The sequence below is a fragment of the Canis lupus genome, chromosome 29 (genome assembly GCF_048164855.1).
Source record: "Canis lupus baileyi chromosome 29, mCanLup2.hap1, whole genome shotgun sequence".
NCBI classification, from domain to species: Eukaryota; Metazoa; Chordata; class Mammalia; order Carnivora; family Canidae; genus Canis; species Canis lupus.
In genome coordinates, this window is record NC_132866.1 from 31,786,568 (window position 1) to 31,807,653 (window position 21,086).

Sequence of the window (21,086 nt, forward strand, 5' to 3'; positions counted from 1 at the left end):
AGTACAGAGAACTCTTTTTAAAAATGCTTTTTGGGAGTGAGAATTGTTGATGCACACATACAAACCTGTGAAAATTTTACTCTTCAAAGTACAACTCTTACTCTTCAAAGCAACTTCTATCTGCTGAGTTTTAAGTGTAGGTGGCAAATGATACCCATACTTAGTGACCAGACCATGATCATCCACTGTTGACCCTGACAAAAGTGTCCCCACTTTTCTGAGATCAGACTTCACAACTTCTGAACTATGTGCTGTTACTGCTAATATACTGATTTTATGTTTAAAAGGCCAAAAGCTGTGTCCAATATACTTTTGTGGGCTTTGATGCTCTGTACAGGATAATCAACGGACAAGTGTTTGCTACCACTTTAGTTATACTCTACATCTGGATGGCTTTTAGTAAATATACTTAGAATTCCAAGGCTAATACGAAGACATGGTTCACTGAAGCTACAAATATATATCTTTAAAGCAAAACACTAAAACCATTTTACTGAAAACTATTTTATTTTAAAATTAAGTGCATAGCACTCATCTAATTCCATTGGTGTAGAATTTAGCACCATACTCACTATTTGCAATTAATGTCACAACACAGATACATTTTGGTTTGCAGTCTGTACTTGAGTAGTGTTTATTTAGTGGACTTTGGTAAAGCCCTTTATACATATCATTAATCTCTTCACAGTACACATTTAATGATGGTCCAGTAATCTCAAAAAAAAAAAGAAAATTGACCTACTTTAAAGACTAACCAATAAATTAAACAAAACAAAACCCACACAACTCCCCCCACCCTCATCCCCCAAGTCTAGCAGTCGTGAGTTGTATTTATATTGAAACCTAATGTTTTAAAAATAGTTCTGATTCTCCAACCATCCCATCCCACCCCACCCTGGGTATGCAGCAATAGTAACCAATTAATTATTTTATTCTACCCCCCCCCAAAAATTAATCCAGTGTTCTTTAGCTTTTTTAAATACAAACTGGGAAAGTGTTATAAGCTTTTTAAAAGGCATATTCTTCTATAACAAGAATGACATTTAAACCAATCAATAAAAGCATTTGACAAGACATTAAATTACCATAGGCACCGGTTGTTGTTTCAAGTTGGGATCTCTATCCCAATATCTTACATTCATAACATTATTGAGGTAGTTAAAATACTGAAAATTGGACTCCAGGTGCTGGGTTCTGAATGTGAATGTGAAAGATATATTCTCTTTTGAACCCACTTTCCCCCAAATAATTCAAACTCTCTTGAGGTAAGAACTACCAAAATCCAATTAGCAGCCTTCTGTAAAGAGGAAAAGCGATGATACTTTCAGAAAACAATTTTCAAGCTTGAAAACTGCCATGAGTGAGTGTTCTTACCTGAGTGTTTTTTTTTTTTTAATCTACCAGACTCATAAATCCACATCATGCCCTATGTACTCTAATTATAAAGATTACCATTCTTTTAAGGAGAGGACATTCTCTAGGAATTCATGCTGGCAGAAGCCACCCACCCACATTTATCCACTGGAGCCATCTGGATCAGTCCATTACTGCGTTGAGTCCCTTCCCTTCCTAACAGAAGCCATTGGCTTGATTACGGAGACTCCTGCTGCATACCCACAACATCTTTATAATAAGTTTGTCTTCAAATGCATATTGTGGCAGTCACATACCTGCCATGCAGTTTCCCTTCTATTCAAGTGCTATCTTTAAAAAAAAAAAAAAAAAAAACACAAACAAAAAGACACACCTTACTAATTTTTAAATCGAAAGCTTCCCTCCACCAAATCTCTCTTCTCCCACAGATAAGAGCACAATGTATAGTTTCAGTTATTACAATGCTTGCTTTCTTTTTACTTTTTATTCCCTCTGAACTCCCCCCCCCCCCCCAAATTGCCCTTGCTGTAATGACTTCTTATTGCTGTTTTCACTCATTACCCACACAGTGAAATGTCCCAGGGCAGTTCTGGGGCCAATATATGCAAGTGGCCTTTGCCTAATACACAGACTGGCTGGATTGCAAGGCTGCTTATAGAACTTGTCCTCCACAGAACAAAGTGCTGCTCTAGCACAACCTGAGAACTACCCTGGCCACATTCCACTTCAAAATAAACCTACAGGACTTTATTCTAGTACTGACATTTTACAGTTATGCTTTCCTTGAAAAAACTTCGAGTGTAATATCAAATCTGAGTATAAATCATTGATTGCACTGAGAAATGCAAAACCTATGTATGGATTATGAGTGATAGGAACCACTTCATTCATTCTAAGCTACAATTATGTTCTCAGTTGAAAACACATCCTAGCAGGAGTATTTTAACCTATGTTATACAGGTAGTTCATACTATAACATTCCCAAAGCATGTTGCATTACAGTTAAGTGTTTCCAAGTAGTACAAATTCCCTGAGTTAAATGTGTTTTAATCCTAAAGATTTGAGGTTGATCGCTTAGGGTGAAAAAAACAATGAAAATTTATGACCATGATTTTAAGAGATCTACTCCACCCTTAATTTTAGTACATAAATCCAGATACCTACATACTGTGATAGGAAGTTATAACTCATCTAAAAAAAATTTTTTTTTTACTGCACAGATCGGTATAACATAGCAATTCATGAGTTTAAACTTAGTCAACAATTCATTTGTAGATCAAAAATGTAACTCAAAACTGCAGAATTAAAAAGAAAAAAAAAAGACCTCTTCAAAAATTAATACTGTAACTTTCCTTCATAAAAAGACCGTTTGGCAAGTCCACAGATAAATATTAGTCTCTGATGTATAAGCCAACATTAGGCCCAGAGCCCACCACAGGTCAAATCTCAAAATGGCGATTTAGAGTCTGTCCAAATTTTCTGTTGTATTGAGTATTTTTGAAATATTTGGACCATCAGCCAGGGCTTAAAATTTTTGTCACACAGGGATGTGTTTTAACAGGATTTGATATACATACTGTTAAAGTGTTTGCAGTGTTTGTTCAGTCCTCCCAGGTATTCGTGGTGCACTGAAAGGGAAATTCTGTCTTCCTGATGCTGGTATCTGAAGAGTTCTGATGCAATCTGAATCCCTTTCCTTTTTGAAGAGAAGATTACAAAAAGCTTGCCCCAGAGCTTCAAGTCACAGAACAGTCTGCGTCAGGAATTACCTTCACATAAAATCACCTTTCAAAGCATGGAGTAATGCAAGGGTAATGTTCGTTTATCTGATAACTCCGGTTGTAAGAAACATTCAGACAGGGCTTCACTTCTACTGGTATTGCCAGTGACATCCCAACACCAGTCTGCACATGCCCAAGGCTCTGAACACTAGTTTGGAAGCCAGCAGGACACGTCTGTAGTGTGTAAGACGAGGTGTGTGTGGTAGATCCAATCTGCTGGCAGCTCGGCTGTTCTGCTACAGGATGGCGGTACTGCAGGGAGGTGTGGTGCGTCTGATGGAGATAGTGGGGCTGCTGAAAGTGAACCGGCCGTGAGGGTTGGGAGGCTGACTGCAGCACACTCAGCTGCGCCGGCTGGGACCCTGCCTGTCCTCTCTGCTTGTTGGCCTCTTTCACATCGTTATCATGTGCGCTGTATGGAGAGAGAGAAAACTGTTAGTAACAGCACTTCAACTCTTCAACGGCTGACTCTGCGGACTTCCCCACTGCCTACGTAGCAGCCACTATAACCATAATTTTAACAACGGTGAGATTTCACTCTCATCCTTCTAAGAACCCCGTTCCTTTGGCACAAACCTTGGGAACTCACTGCTGGTAGCTTTGGGGCCTATTTCCTGCTTGGGAAATAGGTCCACCATAAGCACTTAAACACGGCTGCCACTTTGGCAACATCCTGGTGGCCCCACAATTCAAAGATGTGGAAAGGAAGACCAGGGCAAGATCTGGGTTGTGGGCTCACTCACGTAAGAGCGGCTCCCTTCCTTTCCATGCACCCAGAACCATGACAGCAGTGACAGCCTCTCACTGGAAAATAGCCAAAGCCTTCCACCTAGCACTGCACCTGAAGTAGCTTGCTCACGGCAGCCGACAGCTGTCAGAGCCAGTGTCTTCAAGCTCTGCTATGCTTGTGAGAAGTTTTTTTTAGGGCCCCTTAGCCACGAAGAAAAATGCTGAGAAATCACAAACACAAGATCAAGGAGGCTTACATCAATAGCCGTTCAATGCACTGCACTAAAAAGTCCCAGGAGTAAGCAGTAAGACGATGCAGTCTTGTGGGCCACGTTGGAGAAAGACGAAGTATAATCCTTGAAGAAGCCACACATGCAGCAGCTACTAAAGAAGGTGCATAATTTAGAAAGGCATAATCTGTGGAGACATCAAAAATGAACCTAAGCAACAGAATACACAAGTCACAAACTCACAAGTCACCTGCTGGCATTCACAATGACTCACCTTGCAAAGATACTTCCAGGAAATAATCTGCATACTTGGCCATGTAGAGTTTCGTTTTTTCCAAGCAAATCATCGGCCAGCCATCATGAAGATCTGTTTCGTGTACTGCTTCAGAGAGATAATACTCAATGAAATGAGCAGCTGTTGGAAGGCAGAGGTTCCACTGAAAGGTTTCTAATAATAACAGTTCCATATGTAGCAAATTTTGCTTTGTTAATACTAGATTCATATTAGTCATACAACCCAGGCTGTTGAGCTGTTCCAGCTTAGGCACGCTATCTTCTTTTTCTTCAAATTTACCTTATAAGGAAAGGGTGGGGGAAGAGAGAGAGAGAGAGAGAGAGAGAAAATGTTACCAGAAGTGATCATTATAGGTCTAGTCACTTTAATGGGATTTGTGGTCTCACAGCAAAGGTTTAGATCCAAAGACATTCCTTCTTCTACCTTGGACAGATATAATTGTGCCAGAACTCTGGCTCTCACATTTTGCATGTTTTCTCTCGTGTAAACATGTTGATCTGTGTCACACTGTGTAATGAAAATAGTCCTATGTGCCAATGAAAAAGTAACTCAAATTTCACCAGCCAAATCTTTCCAGGAAATCTCTTTTGAGGAGGGCAGGCAGTGGTTGGTGGAAGAAAATTATTTTAGAATAGAAGAAAGTACAAAGAATTTAATGTCATGGAGTTATCTGAAATCAAAAGTAGCTAAGCTTCAAGTGTTTCATCTTGGCATAGTTTCAGCACAATCTCAATTCTAGAGAGACAGTGGGAGAAAAAAACTGGGTGAGTATCTAATAGGCATTCTCATTCCACAGAAAGACCTCCTCTTCAGAATTTACAACAAAAACCTAGCTAAGTCTGTTATCAGAAAAGGGAGGGGAGGATACTTTATATCTACTTTTACATCCCATTACCGAAAGCAGAAGAGAAGTAGACAATCAGATGGCTAAACTTCATTATTCCAAGGCATTCACTTCTTTTCAGGAAATACTCATCCAAATGTACAGCTGAGGAATAGAATTCCCTCTCCAGCCCCAGAATAACATTTCTATAGATCATGTACCATCTCACATTTAAATCATTCATTTTAGTATCTCTAGAATTTATCGCTGGAGAAAATTCAAACTGCCAAGTGCCAGTATGGTTTTCCAGAGGCAGCAACAGAACCAAAAAATTGATTTCAAGTTTCTTTGGGTTTGTTCCATGGTGGTCCATAGAAGAAGGGAAATTAACTTAAACCTTCTACTTTCTAGTATTATGTTCTATTTTACATTTAAGTTTAAAATAGTCATATTATATTGCAATTATTTCTAACTGTATTATATGTAATATAATCTGTCATACAGATTTCTCACAATAGCTTTTATACTTGCTCAAAATCAGAGTTGTTAAGACTATGTTACATATTACTGTAGATAATTTTTTATTTTACTATTTGGTAATTCTTTTCAACATATTTGGTTTCCCTGGAAATCTTGTAATTTTATTTTATCCATTTAAAAATATATATTTTGGAGAAGAGCCAGAAAGACTGCCAAGCAGCAGAAATTTGACAAGCTTCCCTGTGAAATTTCTCTTCCAGAAAGGATGGATTTATATCACACATTGGAGGTGCTACAACAAATGGTAGTGGCCATCTGCCCAGATGTTCAGTATACTGGAGCCAGTGGCATTGTTCAAGCCAGCCTGCCTCAGGGCTGGGGAAAAAGCACTGCTGACTACCTTGGGTCTTTGCTTGGAGGGTGGGGGAACTTAGGTAGAGGGGTTTTGTCTTCTATGCCAGGAGAGTCAAAACCCATGACCTGAAAAAGACTCGGACCCCAAAGAGAATTATTCTCCCACCTCAGAAATTCTGAGCTTCTGGAGCTTTTTGAGCTCTAAACTACTGTTAACGAAATATTCCTGCAGTTAGGAGTTGATCTAAAAAAACACATACAATTCAGACTTTAAAAGAACCTAGATAAAGAACCCTTCCCAATTCAAATCACATACAGATGAATTTACAAGTTTTTCCAATATAATATACTTAGTACAGCAGAAAGCACAAAAGTGGTCTTTATGACACAGTCATCCAGCATCAGCACTGCATAAAGATACAGGAAAGGAAGGAAGCATAAAGATACAGGAAAGGAAGGAGTATTCTCAGTGTCAGAATGGAGAAGGCCCTCGGAATTTAGTCCAGTCTCCCTCTGGATGAATCATTAAGGCTCTTAAAGTACCCTGCCATTTGTGCAGCAGCAGTAACACTAGCAGTATACTTCAAAGGAATATCGTAAAAATTAATGTGTTTATTTATATCATGCTTGAGTTCCTTTGAAAAATTAATACACTATAATTCACTGTTTAATTCAAGGATTAAGAATGTTCCATATTATCTCCTTGAAATTTTCAACCTTGAAAACAAAACCATATACACCAATTTCAAAGCTCAAAAAACCAATTTAGTGAGGTTGGCCAATTCACTGAAGATCAAATAAGCTGAACCAAGCCAAAAATGGAAGCCAAAAAGGAAGACTTATGTTTGAATTCCCAAATTTGTACTTCTAGATCAAAGTATTGCACTGGCTTATATGGAAACGACAACTATCCAAATAGACAAGACTTCGATATTACTAAATACCTGTAGGGTTTCTGTATTTATAAAAGTACTTGGCTATTACAAGCATGAAAGCCTTTGCAACCTGACTTGCAGAGTTAAAAATAATCTTGTACTGCATAAATAACCATACGTGGGATTTTATTCGGGCTTAAGTTTTTTGGTACTTTTTCATTATATACAGTGATAAAAATACTCAGAATCACACACAATAAAGGATTTTAAAAAGGAATGACAGTGTCAGTAAGTATCTGCATTCATATCCATAGTTTTTGTTGTGCTGAAAGCTATGTGCATGGATATTTTAAATCTACTTATCTGCAATACCACATACACATCACAAAGATCAGTTTCTTCAATTGAAAGGAAATACCAGAAGCCATGTGATTATATCGATAAAGGCCTCAAACAGGAAATAAGGGCACAGGAAATTCACATCTGCTTCCCAGAAAATAAAGAATTAGACGCCACAGAAACAAAACACCAGACTTTCTTTCCTTTAGAGGAAATGCTCAGATCAGCCATGGAAACCAGCACATTTTCAAAGCCAGCAGTGAATGGCAGGTATGTGGCAGAAGGGCAAGGATCAGATGTCACTGTAAACTCTGCCAATTCACATTCAATTCTGTTATTACTGAGTAGGAAAAAAGTCATCCTTAATATATACTAAGGATTTTCACAAATTTGTAAGACTACCAATCTAATAGAAAAACAGGTAAGGAACAGGAAAAGACAATTCACAGGGGGAATAAAGGTTTTATTCTCATTAAAAATTGAGGCATACATCAAATCAACTGGGAGATAAAATTTTCACCTTTCAGTTAATCAAGTAAAAAGCTCTGTCAATCTATTACTGCTAAGCAAGGAGAAACAAGCACTTGTCACAGATTTTTACTATTAACAGCCTATAATCTTACTTTTGGCTTCATCTTGATTCTGAGATCATTTCTTAGTTACATAAGACCCTGAGCAAATTATCAAAAGCCTCATTCATCTCCAAGACTGCTTCCATGTTCTCCACAAGTTCAGGGCTGATCATAGAAGCCAAGGGAAGCCAGCATATGCATGACAAAGAGTTGGAATTTGAGAATTTCTCAGGATGAATCAGAGACTTTTTTAGAAAGAGCCAGAATCTTTAGGGCTAGAGAGCCAGACTAAAGATTATAGAACAGTTTATGGAAGAATTAATCATTATGATCTGACTTTTATGTTTCAATTTCCTATGTGCTTTTATTTATTTTATTTTTTTTATTTTTATTTATTTATGATAGTCACACAGAAAGAGAGAGAGGCAGAGACACAGGCAGAGGGAGAAGCAGGCTCCATGCACCTGTAGCCCGATGTGGGACTCGATCCCAGGTCTCCAGGATCGCGCCCTGCGCCAAAGGCAGGCACCAAACCGCTGCGCCACCCAGGGATCCATATGTGCTTTTAAACATCTTGATCCTCACAAGTTTGTTAGTTAAATGTCTTTAGTTTCATTTTATAAACAAGTAACTTCAGACTTAAGGGTTGCTGAAACTCATATTGTTGACAAAAGATTCAAACCTATGAAATTCATCACTGTAATCCCTACTCTAAAACACTGTGCACCCCTCTCCAATCAGCGACAGTCCATAGGCTGTTTCTTCTTACCTCCAAATAGTGCAGACCCATAGGCAGCTGGGTATGCATATTACCTGGAACTCACAAGCTGTGCTCCATCTTTGGCCAAACTACTGACAGCCTCCTCCCATCCTACTTAACAAGTGGAATCCAACTATCACCCAGTCCTGTCAGCTGTAAGCTGTTCTTCAGTTTTACACAACAGGCTGTCCATCCCAAAGCAGAGAGCAGCTGGAGAAGGGGGGACATACAGAACTCAATCATTCTGGGAGGAGGGAAGCATTACTTAAAGTTTATGAAACCTAACTGGAGAGCTGCCAAAGGTAAAATGAGTGTAAGAATGTAAAAAACTAAAAACAGGCATCAGACACTGAAAACAGGCTATCAGTTTATAAGCATCTTAAGTACTTTTGTTGTAGTAAAGTTACAGAATAGAGGCAAGAGAGATTGCAGCCAACTACTAAGGGCCAACCTCTGCGATTCCTGACCCAAGCAGAGAGCCGACAGATTGAACTCTTGCCCCCTGCCTTACATGGAGGGGCTGAGACCCTGGGGGATACCTACTTCACACTCTTCCATTCTCTAGTGGGAAAGGAACAATGGAAAAACAATCCTTTCTCACGGGGTGTCAGTAAGACAAAGGGAGGAGGTATCTGACTCTTTTAGTAATAGCTGATCAACAATTCATATTTGAACCACAGCAAATACAAATTCTAAAAAAGCCTAGTTCCCGGAAAATGTGCAAAATCATCTTCAATAAAATAAATTGATCATAACCATAAACAATAGATAATTAAAAAACAGTAAGAGTTAACTCCATTCCAGTCGACCTAAAATGGAGTGCAAATAAATTATCCTTTCCCCAAATCGTAGAAATTGCAGAAACTTGACATCAATGCCAAACACTGCATGGTGGCCAGAAACATTATTAGATTATTTAACTAGAGTCCCCAGCGAACTTTAGCAATAACATGTAGTTTATGAATATAAGTTACCGGTAAATAAACTTTAGTCACAAATGTAAGTTGGTCCAGAAACGGATTCTGCATCATTCATAATTTCACAGTTCGCCAGGAGGAATCTCCCATTTGGTCTGCATCACACTTTTAAGACTCTTAGACATAGAGCCGATGGGGCTTGGTGGTGGTAAAAGCACAGTGATGGCCACAACAGGCAAAAATCATTTTTCATTAACGATCCGAAGTTTTTAAAATAATCTAATTTGTGTATGTGATTTCCAGTGTCTCTCTACTATAAACTGATCCTATTAGGATAACAAGAAACCATTCTATTTATGGATTCTCACACATCCAATATGTCAAGTATGAGTTTTTTCAATCCTATGCAAACTATGAAACCACAAAGAGCTTCACTGCCAGTGATGAAACACATACAGAATTGTGCATGAGATTGTTTATGAGAATGACACTCTAATTAAAGGTTAAAGGTTAATTATAAATGTCCAAGTACTACCTCTCCAGCTTTCTGGGTAGAGAGGAACAGGTGATGTTTCTGGATCTTAGAGGACAAAAGATTAAAGGAGAGCTATAGATTTTCAGGAACTAGATGGTATTCTGATAAGACTAGTTCAAGGTGCATGGGAAGAGGGTGGGAAGAAAAGACTAGAAAAGTGGCTGGGTCCACATGAAAGGTTCTAAATATTACACTAAGGAGTTTCTACCTTAACCCACAGGCAGTGGGAAATCATTACCAGGGCTGTGTTTATTTATATTCAGCTCAGTCCACAAAGGATTTGAAATAACTTACAAAAAGACCTCCAAGGAGAAAAAATAAGTAGTTGAGGTCATGAGATCAAAGGAATAATAAGGGTAGAAAAAAAATCTGAGAAGAAATCAGTATTAGAAATTATCACACAGGGATCCCTGGGTGGCGCAGCGGTTTGGCGCCTGCCTTTGGCCCAGGGCACGATCCTGGAGACCCGGGATCGAATCCCACATCGGGCTCCCGGTGCATGGAGCCTGCTTCTCCCTCTGACTGTGTCTCTGCCTCTCTCTCTCTCTGTGACTATCATAAATAAATAAAAATTAAAAAAAAATAAATAAATAAAGATTAAAAAAAAAAAAAAAGAAATTATCACACAGGCCTGCATTTGGTTTTAGGTTTACTTGTGGTCAAAGCACAAAGTTGTTCTAGAAAGAACTCTGGTGGCAGGTTATAGGGGGAATGTTCCTTAGCAGTCACATAAGATCCCAAACCCTCAAGTGGGGATTAGAGATGAAGACAGTAGGTATTTCTACATCCTACCTTAAAGCAGGGTTTATATTCCTAGTATAATGACATGAATAATATAAAAGTAATGAATTCAACTTCAACATCAAATACAATCTTTCTCACATTACTAAAAGAAGAAAAACCCAATTACAATTCCTTTACTCACCCTCTTTTTCTTCAGTCAAGGTACTAACATGAAAGGAGTTACAGGAAGAAGCTACAAGAAAGAGGCACCAAATGGCCCACCAGTACATTCTGCATCAGGTAACAAATCTGGTTTATCAGAGTCAAGTTTGCAGCTGACCATGGAGCTGTGCCTACTGCAGAAGTAAAGTCTTTCCCATTTGTAGTAGTTGCCTGTGAATCTTTAGTTCATTAAACCAACTCATTATGTAGTCAGTAGAAGGTTCTTCTAACAATACAAAAGGATAATAATAACTTTTAGACAGTTTCTCAACTTCGGTTCCACCGACATTTTGGGCCAGTAATTCTTTATTGGGGGCTGTCCTGTACATTGTAGATATTTAGTAACATCCCAGCCCTCTACTCACTAGATGCTAGCAGCATCCTCCCAGGTTGTGAGGTTGAGGACAACTAAAATCATCTTCATCCAAAGACAACTATTTCCTGTGGGGCACCTTTCTTCCCAGTTGAGAACTTCAAGGCAATGGTTCTCAATTAGAAAGGTACATCAGAACCACCTTTGGAACTTGAGCCCCATGATACAGATTCTGAGTCAGTAGATCTGGAGTGGCCTAGACATTTGGATCAGAATCTTCAGGATGTAGGGCTTAAGAACATATTTTCAAAAGACTTCAGAGCCACTTTTTAATGTCGAGTTAAAATTATTATTCCAAGAAGCACTTTCAACATAAACTTTCTGATACTAGTAAACTGGAATAAATGGAATTTGGTGATATTTCATTGAACTCTACATAAATTTTCTTTACTATAAACAATGGAAATTTCCAGTCATATAGATGAGATTCATACTTACTTGCTAAAAGCAGACAGGAAAGTGCAACTAAATGCAGCTGCTGGATAGAGATGTCATATCGATCCATAAATAAGTCCAGCAAATAGACAGCAAGATGTCGGGCAGAAGGGCAGAGGGTGAAGCGATTGCTCACAATGGCAATCAGGTCAGCAAAATACCTTCTGAGACTTAGTTGAGGGGACTGGCCTTTGTAGGAAGGCAACTTCAGCTCCTATATCAAGAGGAACAACATTTAGTCTAACATAGCCTGTAGGAGTAGTATCTACACAATGCAAAGACAACTGTCTCCCCCAAATTAGTGTTAACAAGTGCCTCAAACAGTTTTCCTGAAGGAAACACAAGTATGAAAAGTTCAGTGGAAGGATAATGAATAGCATTAATTAATAGCATTTGGTTTAAAATTTAAAACCAAGCTTTTCTCCTTCAATTTTAACTACCTCTGATGTGACAAATTGTGTTTCTTGCATTCCAGAATGGATATATTCCAGCAAGATTTTTGTATCCTGTTTTCCCTACCAGCTCTTTTCAGAAAAATATCCTTACCAAATTCCTAACACACAACACATATACACCCCATTCAGGAAGCTCAAAGCTTTGGGTCAGAAGGTAACAGGGAAGTGAATATGCTCCTGGTATGATACATATTACGCTACACTTGCAGAGATGTGGAAGGTAGAGATTAGTATTCATCCACTAGTATCTTCTAAGCACGTTTCCCTTTTAGCAGTTTTATGATGCTCTCCTTTGCCATTACCTTTTCATATACCTAAAAATTTTCCCCTCATTGCTGTTCAATCTCAGAATTATATATTTTAATATATATTATAAATTATTTTTTAATTAGAAATTTTCTATACTTTTGAGGTATTTCCACAGCACAGAGAAAGACAAGTTCTAAATGCATTTCATGAGATCAGCATAAGACTAAAACTAAACCGAACAGGTATCATAATCACAGGAAGTTACACAGATATCCCAAAAGGACAGGCAAAAAAAGATAAATGAGACCATCAAAATTAAAAACTTTTGTATATCAAAGTTCACTCTTTTCAATAGAGTGAAAAGGCAATCCACAGAATGGGAGAAAATATTTGCGAATCATACATCTGACAGGAGGTTAATATCCGGATTATATAAAGAACTCTTTTATACATGCAATCCAACAACAACAACAACAACAACTTGCTTAAAAATGGGCAAAAGATTTGCTAAACATTTCTCCAAAGATATATAAATGGCCAATAAACATATAAAGATGCTCAACATTACTAATCATCAGAGAAATGTAAATCAAAACCAATATGAGGTAACATTTCACACCCACTGGGATTATTATAAAAAAAAAAAAAACATAAGGGCACCTAGGTGGCTCAGTCAGTTAAGCATCTGACTCTTGATTTTGGCTCAGGTCATGATCTTGGAGTTGTGAGATCAAGCTCCCCATTGGGCTCCATGCTGGGTGTGGAGCCTCCATAGGATTTCCTTTCCCTCTCCCTCTACCCCTGTCTCTCGCACGCTCACTTTCTCTCTCTCAAAAAAACCCACAAAAACCACAAAAACAAAAACAAAAATTAACAAATGTTGATAAGAATGTGAAAACCTGGAAGCCTTGTGTAATGGTGAGAATATAAAATTATACAGTAACTGAATAATGCTATTGCAATCCTCAAAAAAAAAATTAAACATTACCAGCAATTCCACTTTTAGATATTCAACAAGAAGAACTGAAGGCAGGGACTCACATATTGGTACATATATTGATAGCAGCATTATACACAAAAGCCAAAAGGTGGAAACAATTCAGCAACATATGAATGGATAAACAAAATGTGTTTTAATTTAAAATGAAAAAGTTCTGAAAATGGAGAGTGGTGAAAACAGCACAGTGTAAACGTACCTAATGTCACTGAACTGTATACTTCAAAATGGTTAAGGTTTAATGTTGTTGACATTTTACAATAAAGACAAAAAATGGAAGTTATATATCTAACTAAATAATATATAAAACTTCAGATAAATATTAGCCAATGTAATTTAATAGTATATCCAAAGAATATATTGTCATCAATTGTAATACATCCCCAAGCACCTGGTGGCTCAGTGGGTTAAACATCCAACTCGGTTTCAGCTCAGATTGTGATCTCAGGGTCATGAGATCGAGCCCCCAGTTGGGCTCCATATGGAGTCTGCTTGAAACTCTTTCTCCTTCTCCCTCCCCCATGCCTGCTCTCTCTAAAAATAAATAAATCTTCTTTTAAAAAATTGTAGTATATCCCAGGAATGCAAAGATGGTTTTTTTAATCAGAAAGTCTACTAATATAAATCATAATTTAAAAGTCACACATGAATATTCACAATCATCTTGATAGATGCCAAAATAGCATCTAGACAAAGGTGACCCTGGGAGAAATAATATCGGATGTACATTTCTTTGATGAAGAATAGGAAAGGAGGTAGGGAAGGAAGTAAAAAATTAAGAGCCAGCATTCTCACTTGGAGATAAAACCATAAAAAGATTAACATTCTAGTGCCTGCTATTAGCAATATTACTTAATATTATTCTGTGAACAATAGAAAAAGGAAAGAAAAGATTTAATGACTGGAAAGGAAGAGTCAAAAGTCACTTACAGTAATAAAATTATTTCTTGAATGACAGAGTTTATATCTAAGAAAACCAATAGAAAAAATAAACAGTATTCAGTAAGATGGTTGTTTACAAAATTAACATTAAAATCAACAGCCTGTTTGTAAATTAGTAACTAGTTAGAAAGTAGAAGATTCCATACAAAGGGACTATAAAAATTAAAACATCTAGAAAAAATACTTGTATTTCAGCACTCTATGAAGGTTAACATTTAAATTCTGAAGAAGTATGGAAAACTTGCATACGTGTCTTTGCACTCCTTTTTCTTGGATAAAGAAATCTATTTGATAACAAATGGCACTTCAAATCAGGAGAATAGATGAATTTAATAAATGTTTCTGACAGGACAGAATTAATTCTCTATTATTTAGAGAAATCTTATACATTGATGATAAAGAAAAGGCAACATTTATGAACAGTTTATAGGACAATTAAATAGGGCCAACACCAAAAAATGGCTCCTCTCATTCAAAATGAAAGAATTACATAGTTTTTCATTTCCCCGATTATATTTTATTAACTGTTGCTTATGCTACTGAGAGTGAAAACAGGAACTACCATATATTTAATAGATCAGGTTGATAGAACCTTTTGGAGGGCAATCAGGTAACATAAATTTTTTAAAGTGCAGATTGCAAATACCCTTTTACCAAGCAATTTACCCTATATATAAGGAAGTCCTTTGCAACAATGTTTTTAATAGCAAAATAGTGGGAAAAGCTTGATCCAACAATCTGGATGCATCTCCAGGAACTTACTGCTGAGTGTATAGAGCCGATCCCAGATCACATACTCTGTAATTCTATTTACATAACATTCTTAAAAGGACAAAATTACAGACACAAAGGACAAACTAGTGGTTGTCGGGTTAAGGGGGAGAATAAGGGTGCGAGGGAAGAGGGTGTGGCTACAAAAGCATAACATAAGAGATTCCTATTGTGATTGAAAAAAAAAGTTCTGTATCTTGACTATATCAATGTTAATATCCTGGTTGTTATATTGTACTAAAGTTTTGCAAGATGTTACTACTGAGGGAAACTGGGTAAAAGGTATAGGGGATCTCTCTGTATCATTTCTTACAACTGCATGTAAATCTACAATTATCTCAAAATAAAAAGTGCAATTAAAAAAGCTTGGCAAAAAAAAAATAAAATTAATTTATTTTAAAAAATAAATAAAAATTTAAAAATAAAATAAAAAGCTTGGCATTCATCAATAGGGAATTGATAAACCGTAGGACAGTGATTCAATGTGGACATTAAAATAAAGGGCAATATGCGGATCCCTGGGTGGCTCAGCGGTTTAGCGCCTGCCTTTGGCCAGGGGCGCGGTCCTCAAGTCCTGGGATCGAGTCCCACGTCAGGCTCCCGGTATGGAGCCTGCTTCTCCCTCTGCCTGTGTCTCTGCCTCTCTATGTCTATCATGAATAAATATAATCTTAAAAAAATAATAATAAATTAATTAATTAATAAAGGGCAATAGACCTAAATGTGTTGATACAAAAAAAAAAAAAAAGTGAGTTGAAATGATGTTGGGGGGAAGGACGGTATACAGAACAGCTGTATACAACAACAGTATACAGAACGATGGTACAAGAGGTATCATCATAACATATACGACCTCTTATAGCAACAACAAAAAATATTTGCATATATACCTATTGACTGGGTATCTTTTCAGGAAAAGAACAATGGTGGTAACCTTAGGGGATGAGAAAATAGTGAGTTGGGGAAAGCTCATTTTAAACCTTATACTATCTGATTTTTTTAACCACATGCATGTTATCGCTTAGAATTCCTAAAAAATATTAGTAGGAGTTACTTGGGAGAAAGACTCATTAGCCATTTAAAATTTTTAGAGATGCATGGGTGGCTCAGCGGTTAAGCGTCTGCCTTCAGCTCAGGGCATAATCCTGGAGCCCCAGGATCGAGTCCTACATCACACTCCCTGCATGGAGCCTGCTTCTCCCTCTATGTCTCTGCTTCTCTCTCTGTGTCTGTCATGAATAAATAACTAAAATCTTGAAAAAAAAATTTTTTTTACATATGTGAGAAAAGCATATACAAACATTATTTAGGAAAGAAAAATCATTGGCTTAGGCTTGCTTGGTTTTTTGAAGAGAAAAAAATTAATATATAATTTTATATATAATTTTATATATATATAAAATTTTTATATAATTTTATATACATATAAAATTAATATTAATAATTTAAAATAAAATTAATAATTTAAAATAAAATTAATTTAATAATTTAAATAATTTAAAATAAAATTAATAATTTTTAATTAATTTTATATATATATAAAATTAATATATAATTTTTCCCCCCAAAAAAGGAACATGCCTATTTCTCATGCAGCCCCCAGGGTTTTCTTCTCTCCTTCACCATTTCTGTAGATCTTTAGAATGGAATAAATGAATTACAATTTCAAACTTCACTTTTTTTTTTTGCTGTCATCATATGACATTTATTGAGCATCTCTTATGTAGCAGATACTGTGCTAACCCCAGAGATAAAAGCTGGAAAACAGTCTCAAGCCTCTCTTGAGTAGGTAAACCAAAATACAGAGATGACTAGGAGGTAATAGAGTAATCACAAGGTATTACAGGAACATGGAGATGGAAGATCTAACCCAGCTCAGGGGATGGAGCACTGGGAAAAAACAAAGCCAGAGAAAGTTTTCTTTAAAAGAGGCCTGAACAAGGTCTCAAAGGCTCACTAGGAAACATAGCTAGGAAACACTTTCTTGGCTGACTTTATTTTTCACTATATTAACTTTATTAGATGTAGACAAAACAAAGGCAAGAACACCAAAGACCAACAAGAGATTTTTAAGTGTGTCTAATATATTCTCTATTCTCTTTACATCATTTTAAATGGTAAAGTATAAGTGCTTACCAGATGGCAGTCAAATTTAGTTCTCCTGTTCCAGGTAGGGCAGTTAGGCAAGCATGAGAAGATGACCTGTGCTTCTCTCAGCTTACAAGGTTTTTCTAGTATCTATTCCTGACCCTCCAGAATTTTACAGTCTTGTTCCTCTCTGCTTCTCGGAGTCCCATAGGACCAAAGCACAGAGACCTGAACATGTCATCTCCATCTCCTCAAGTACTAGTCAGTTCACCACCCCAAATGCTATCCTTTTCCCAGAACAGGTTACTGTCCAGCCAGGATGGAAATAAAGGGATAGAAGGAATACTCACAAATGTAAACGCAATTCTGTGGGATATTTTCTGAATGTTTCTCACAAGCTAGCATTGTTCTCATCTGTCATAAAAGCTCCTGAAAATACTTCCCAAGCATCCTAAGGCCCTCGTAAGTACAGCAAAACAATGAGAAAATAGAGAAGACACACGGGTGGGAGAAGATAGGTTCTTTGTAATTTTTGGTGGGGGGTGTAATTATATTTCAGAAAAACAGTACAGTTGGCATTTGGGGTTGAAGAAAATATCCAATTGTTGTAATTTTTACCCTTCCCTAGTAGATACAATGCTGATCAAAGCAATTGTTCCTCCAAACACCTTGGATCTAAAGACAGAATACCTACCATAGTGTCTGAATGGCAACTACCCAAAGGAAGACCTAAATCAAGATGCTCTGAGTTATAGGAGCCTAAACTCCACGAAGACAAATTATGTCTGTCTCATTCACTATTACCACTGTAATAACTGTAATACCTGGCATAGCACCTTATATATGACAGGTACTCAAATATATTGAATAAATAAGCGTATGACTATTCAACTAAATCAGCTTGGAATTAACATGTATTTTATATAAGAAAAGTTTATTTTAACTTTCCTTGACTTCAGTCTACTACAACCAGGACTCTTTCCAGTTCCATGACATTCAAGTTTTACTGATTAATATAAATTATTCAAAAAGTGTGGCCAGTGTATCAAATGTGGCTTACACACTGCTTAAAGATAAAATAAAGACAACCCAGGGCAACATGCCACAGGTGGCACAAGGTAATTTTCAGTGGCATTCCCTCAGATCCTCCACTATCGCATCCTCTGATAGTCTGTAAGCAATGTTGGCGTAGGATTGTGTCATTCCTTCAATTCTCTTGAGGGCCTAATACACAGAAGTATTCAAGAAATCTGCAGGAAAAAAAATCCACTTCCAACTTCAACTGGCAATACTAATTCAGGTAGTCATTCAGGATTAAAAATACACATAAAAGGGGATCCCTGGGTGACTCAGTGGTTTAGCGCCTGCCTTCAGCCCAGGGCCTGATCCTGGAGACGCGGGACTGAGTCCCATATTGGGCTCCCTGCATGGTGCCTGCTTTTCCCTCTACCTGTCTCTGCCTCTCTCTCTCTCTCATGAATAAAATCTTTAAAAATAAATAAATAAATAAATAAATAAATAAAAACACACATAAAAGAATAAAAAAACCATGGAAATCCTTTTGAAAAAACTTTGGAGTTTTAGGTCACTAAAAAAACAAAAGTATCATTAACATCAAATAATTAATTCCACCACAAAGCAGAGGGATAAAGAGCTGACACTTAGAAAAAGAGAACACTTAAAACTAAAACACCACACCTTAAAAAAAGAAAAATCAAAAGTATATGGACTATTTTTAGAGTGGAAAACCTGAAACTATCTTCCTAACACTCCAGAGAACCATTCCATAGTTGAGACTTCTTGTGGTAGGAAAAATCTCTTAGGAGGATGAAGTGTATTTTGTGCATCTAAGAGGCTGAATGTCAGAACTAATAAGTAGCATTCAGAAATCTCAAACCTTAGAAAGGGTACAGTTGTAACAAAGTCAGAATTAGATTTTCTAAGTTAACCTGGTTTAAAAAAAAAAAAAAAATCAAGATACAAGTTCATTTTCATCCCAGGATCTCTCAACTCCAACAGTCAGCATTCCTTTTATTAAAGAATCAGCTGTTTTGCTTCTCTCTCATTTTCTATACATAGCAAATGGCTCTCTCCATCCACGGTGAAAATGACTTAAGGATGGTTTTGGTTCTGGTCTCTCTTCTGGTTATCAAAGAGGCAGAGATGACCCATTAAGCTGAGATGTGACATACAAAATAAAATTGTTACTTAAGAGCAACAATATACAGAAAATTGTATGTTCCCCCCGTTCTTCGCCCCCCCCCATTAACTATTAAATATGTCAATTTTCTGCCTTCTATTAGCTGGAAGGGGCAGTTAACACCTACCTTAAGGCATTTTGAGCAGCCCACAAGGGCTGTTTACCCAGGGAAAATAACAACAGTTATGGCTTAGGGCTTCTATAAACCAAGCAAGCACGTTCTAAACCGCTGTATCAGCTCATTTAACCTCACGATCCCCCCACAGGGCACGTTCTGTTATTCTTACTGGTTCTACAGATGAGGAAATCGGGAAACAGAAAATTAAGTAACTCGTCCAAAGTCTCCCAGCAAGTTAGTGGACAGGCTGGGGAACTGATGTACCTACAGGTGTGACGTACGACCGGAATGCGACAGCAGCCGCAGAACAAGGAGGGCCACCCTGCCCAATAAAAAGCCAGCACACATTTCTGTTTAAACACGGTATCAAATCCATCCCGCTCCACCGTCCCTCTCCCAAACACCGCCGCGCCCCACCCCCTTCCCCAGTGCACTTGCAGGTTCTTCTGATACCTCCGGGGGAGGAAACTGAGAAGTCAATTAACCTCCAGCAAACGAGCCAAGGCGCTTTTTCTGGTCTGCAACCCAGTGACCGCACTTCCCAGGGAGCCGCGAGTTCTACTCACTGGCACCAAACACCTGAAGGGAGAAGTCTGGCATCGGGGTTACCTTGTATCGAAGCGCTTGATGAATGTCGGCGGCCAGCTGTCCCCGCCACCACTGTCCCTCCAGCTCCATGGGACCGGGCGGCGCGCCTGGCCGGACGCGGCCACTTCAGTCTGCAAGACACACCCCAGACGCGGTCACGGCCAGCGCCTCCCCGCCACCGTCCGCGCCCGCTCCCGAGGGCTGTGACCTCGGGCCCCCCGGGTGCTGCTGCCTTCACCCGGCCCCACCGAGAGCGAGCACCGAGCCGAGGCCCCGAGCTGCCAAGGCGCGGCCCGGGGGCGCGCACAGAGGCTGCAGGGGGAGGCCCCGCCGAGGGCTCCCCGTCCCGGGTGCGAGTTCTCGCGTCGGCCTCGGGAGCCGAGAGGCGAGCGCCCACCCCGCGCCGGGGCCGGTGCAGGGGCCCGGGCTCGCGTTCCTGCCGGGCGGGCCTGCGGGCCTCCCCGCCTCCCCGCCTCCCCGCCAGGCCGCTCCCTCCTCGGCCCGAGCGGCCCCCGAAAGGCGAACAAAAGGCCGGGCCGGGCCGGGCGGGTCCGGGTCCCGCGCCCCGCGCCCCGCGCCCCGCGCAGGCCTGCCGGTCCGCACGGCGGCCTCCCTTACCCGGAACCGCGGCCCTCACAGCGCCAGCCCCGCCGGCGTGCGGGGGAAGCCGGCCCCGCTCATGATGCGGACAGTCGGCCGCGAAGCGCCGGCCTCAGCTCGGGCCCAGCGCCGGGGCGCTCGCGCCGCCCATTGTTAAAGGACCGGCAGGCGGCTCCGCGTACAAAGCCAGCGCGGGGGCACATGCGGCCGCGCCGCTGCCAATCTCGTCTCGCGATACAGCGGGGTCACCCCGCGCCGTCC

The 21,086-nt window shown here is 39.1% G+C and overlaps 1 protein-coding gene across 3 annotated transcripts; it reads right to left on the reverse strand.

Moving 5' to 3' along the window:
- Window positions 1-488: 488 nt before the first annotated feature.
- On the reverse strand, window positions 489-21,072 carry CCNJ (cyclin J). Of its 3 annotated transcripts, none has more exons than XM_072805888.1 (6): window positions 20,844-21,072; window positions 20,247-20,356; window positions 11,821-12,031; window positions 4,389-4,688; window positions 4,142-4,265; window positions 489-3,567 (listed from the first exon to the last, which is right to left on the reverse strand). In XM_072805888.1, exons 2-6 carry the CDS (start codon window positions 20,313-20,315, stop codon window positions 3,156-3,158), a joined length of 1,116 nt encoding a protein of 371 aa, XP_072661989.1. In that variant the 5' UTR covers window positions 20,316-20,356; window positions 20,844-21,072; the 3' UTR covers window positions 489-3,155. The 3 variants fall into 3 exon arrangements, with proteins under 3 accessions (XP_072661989.1, XP_072661988.1, XP_072661990.1); XM_072805887.1 differs by having other exon boundaries at window positions 4,142-4,301; XM_072805889.1 differs by lacking the exons at window positions 20,247-20,356; window positions 20,844-21,072 and adding exons at window positions 10,990-11,235; window positions 19,647-19,945 and having other exon boundaries at window positions 4,142-4,301.
- Between the last annotated feature and the right edge of the window lie 14 nt (window positions 21,073-21,086).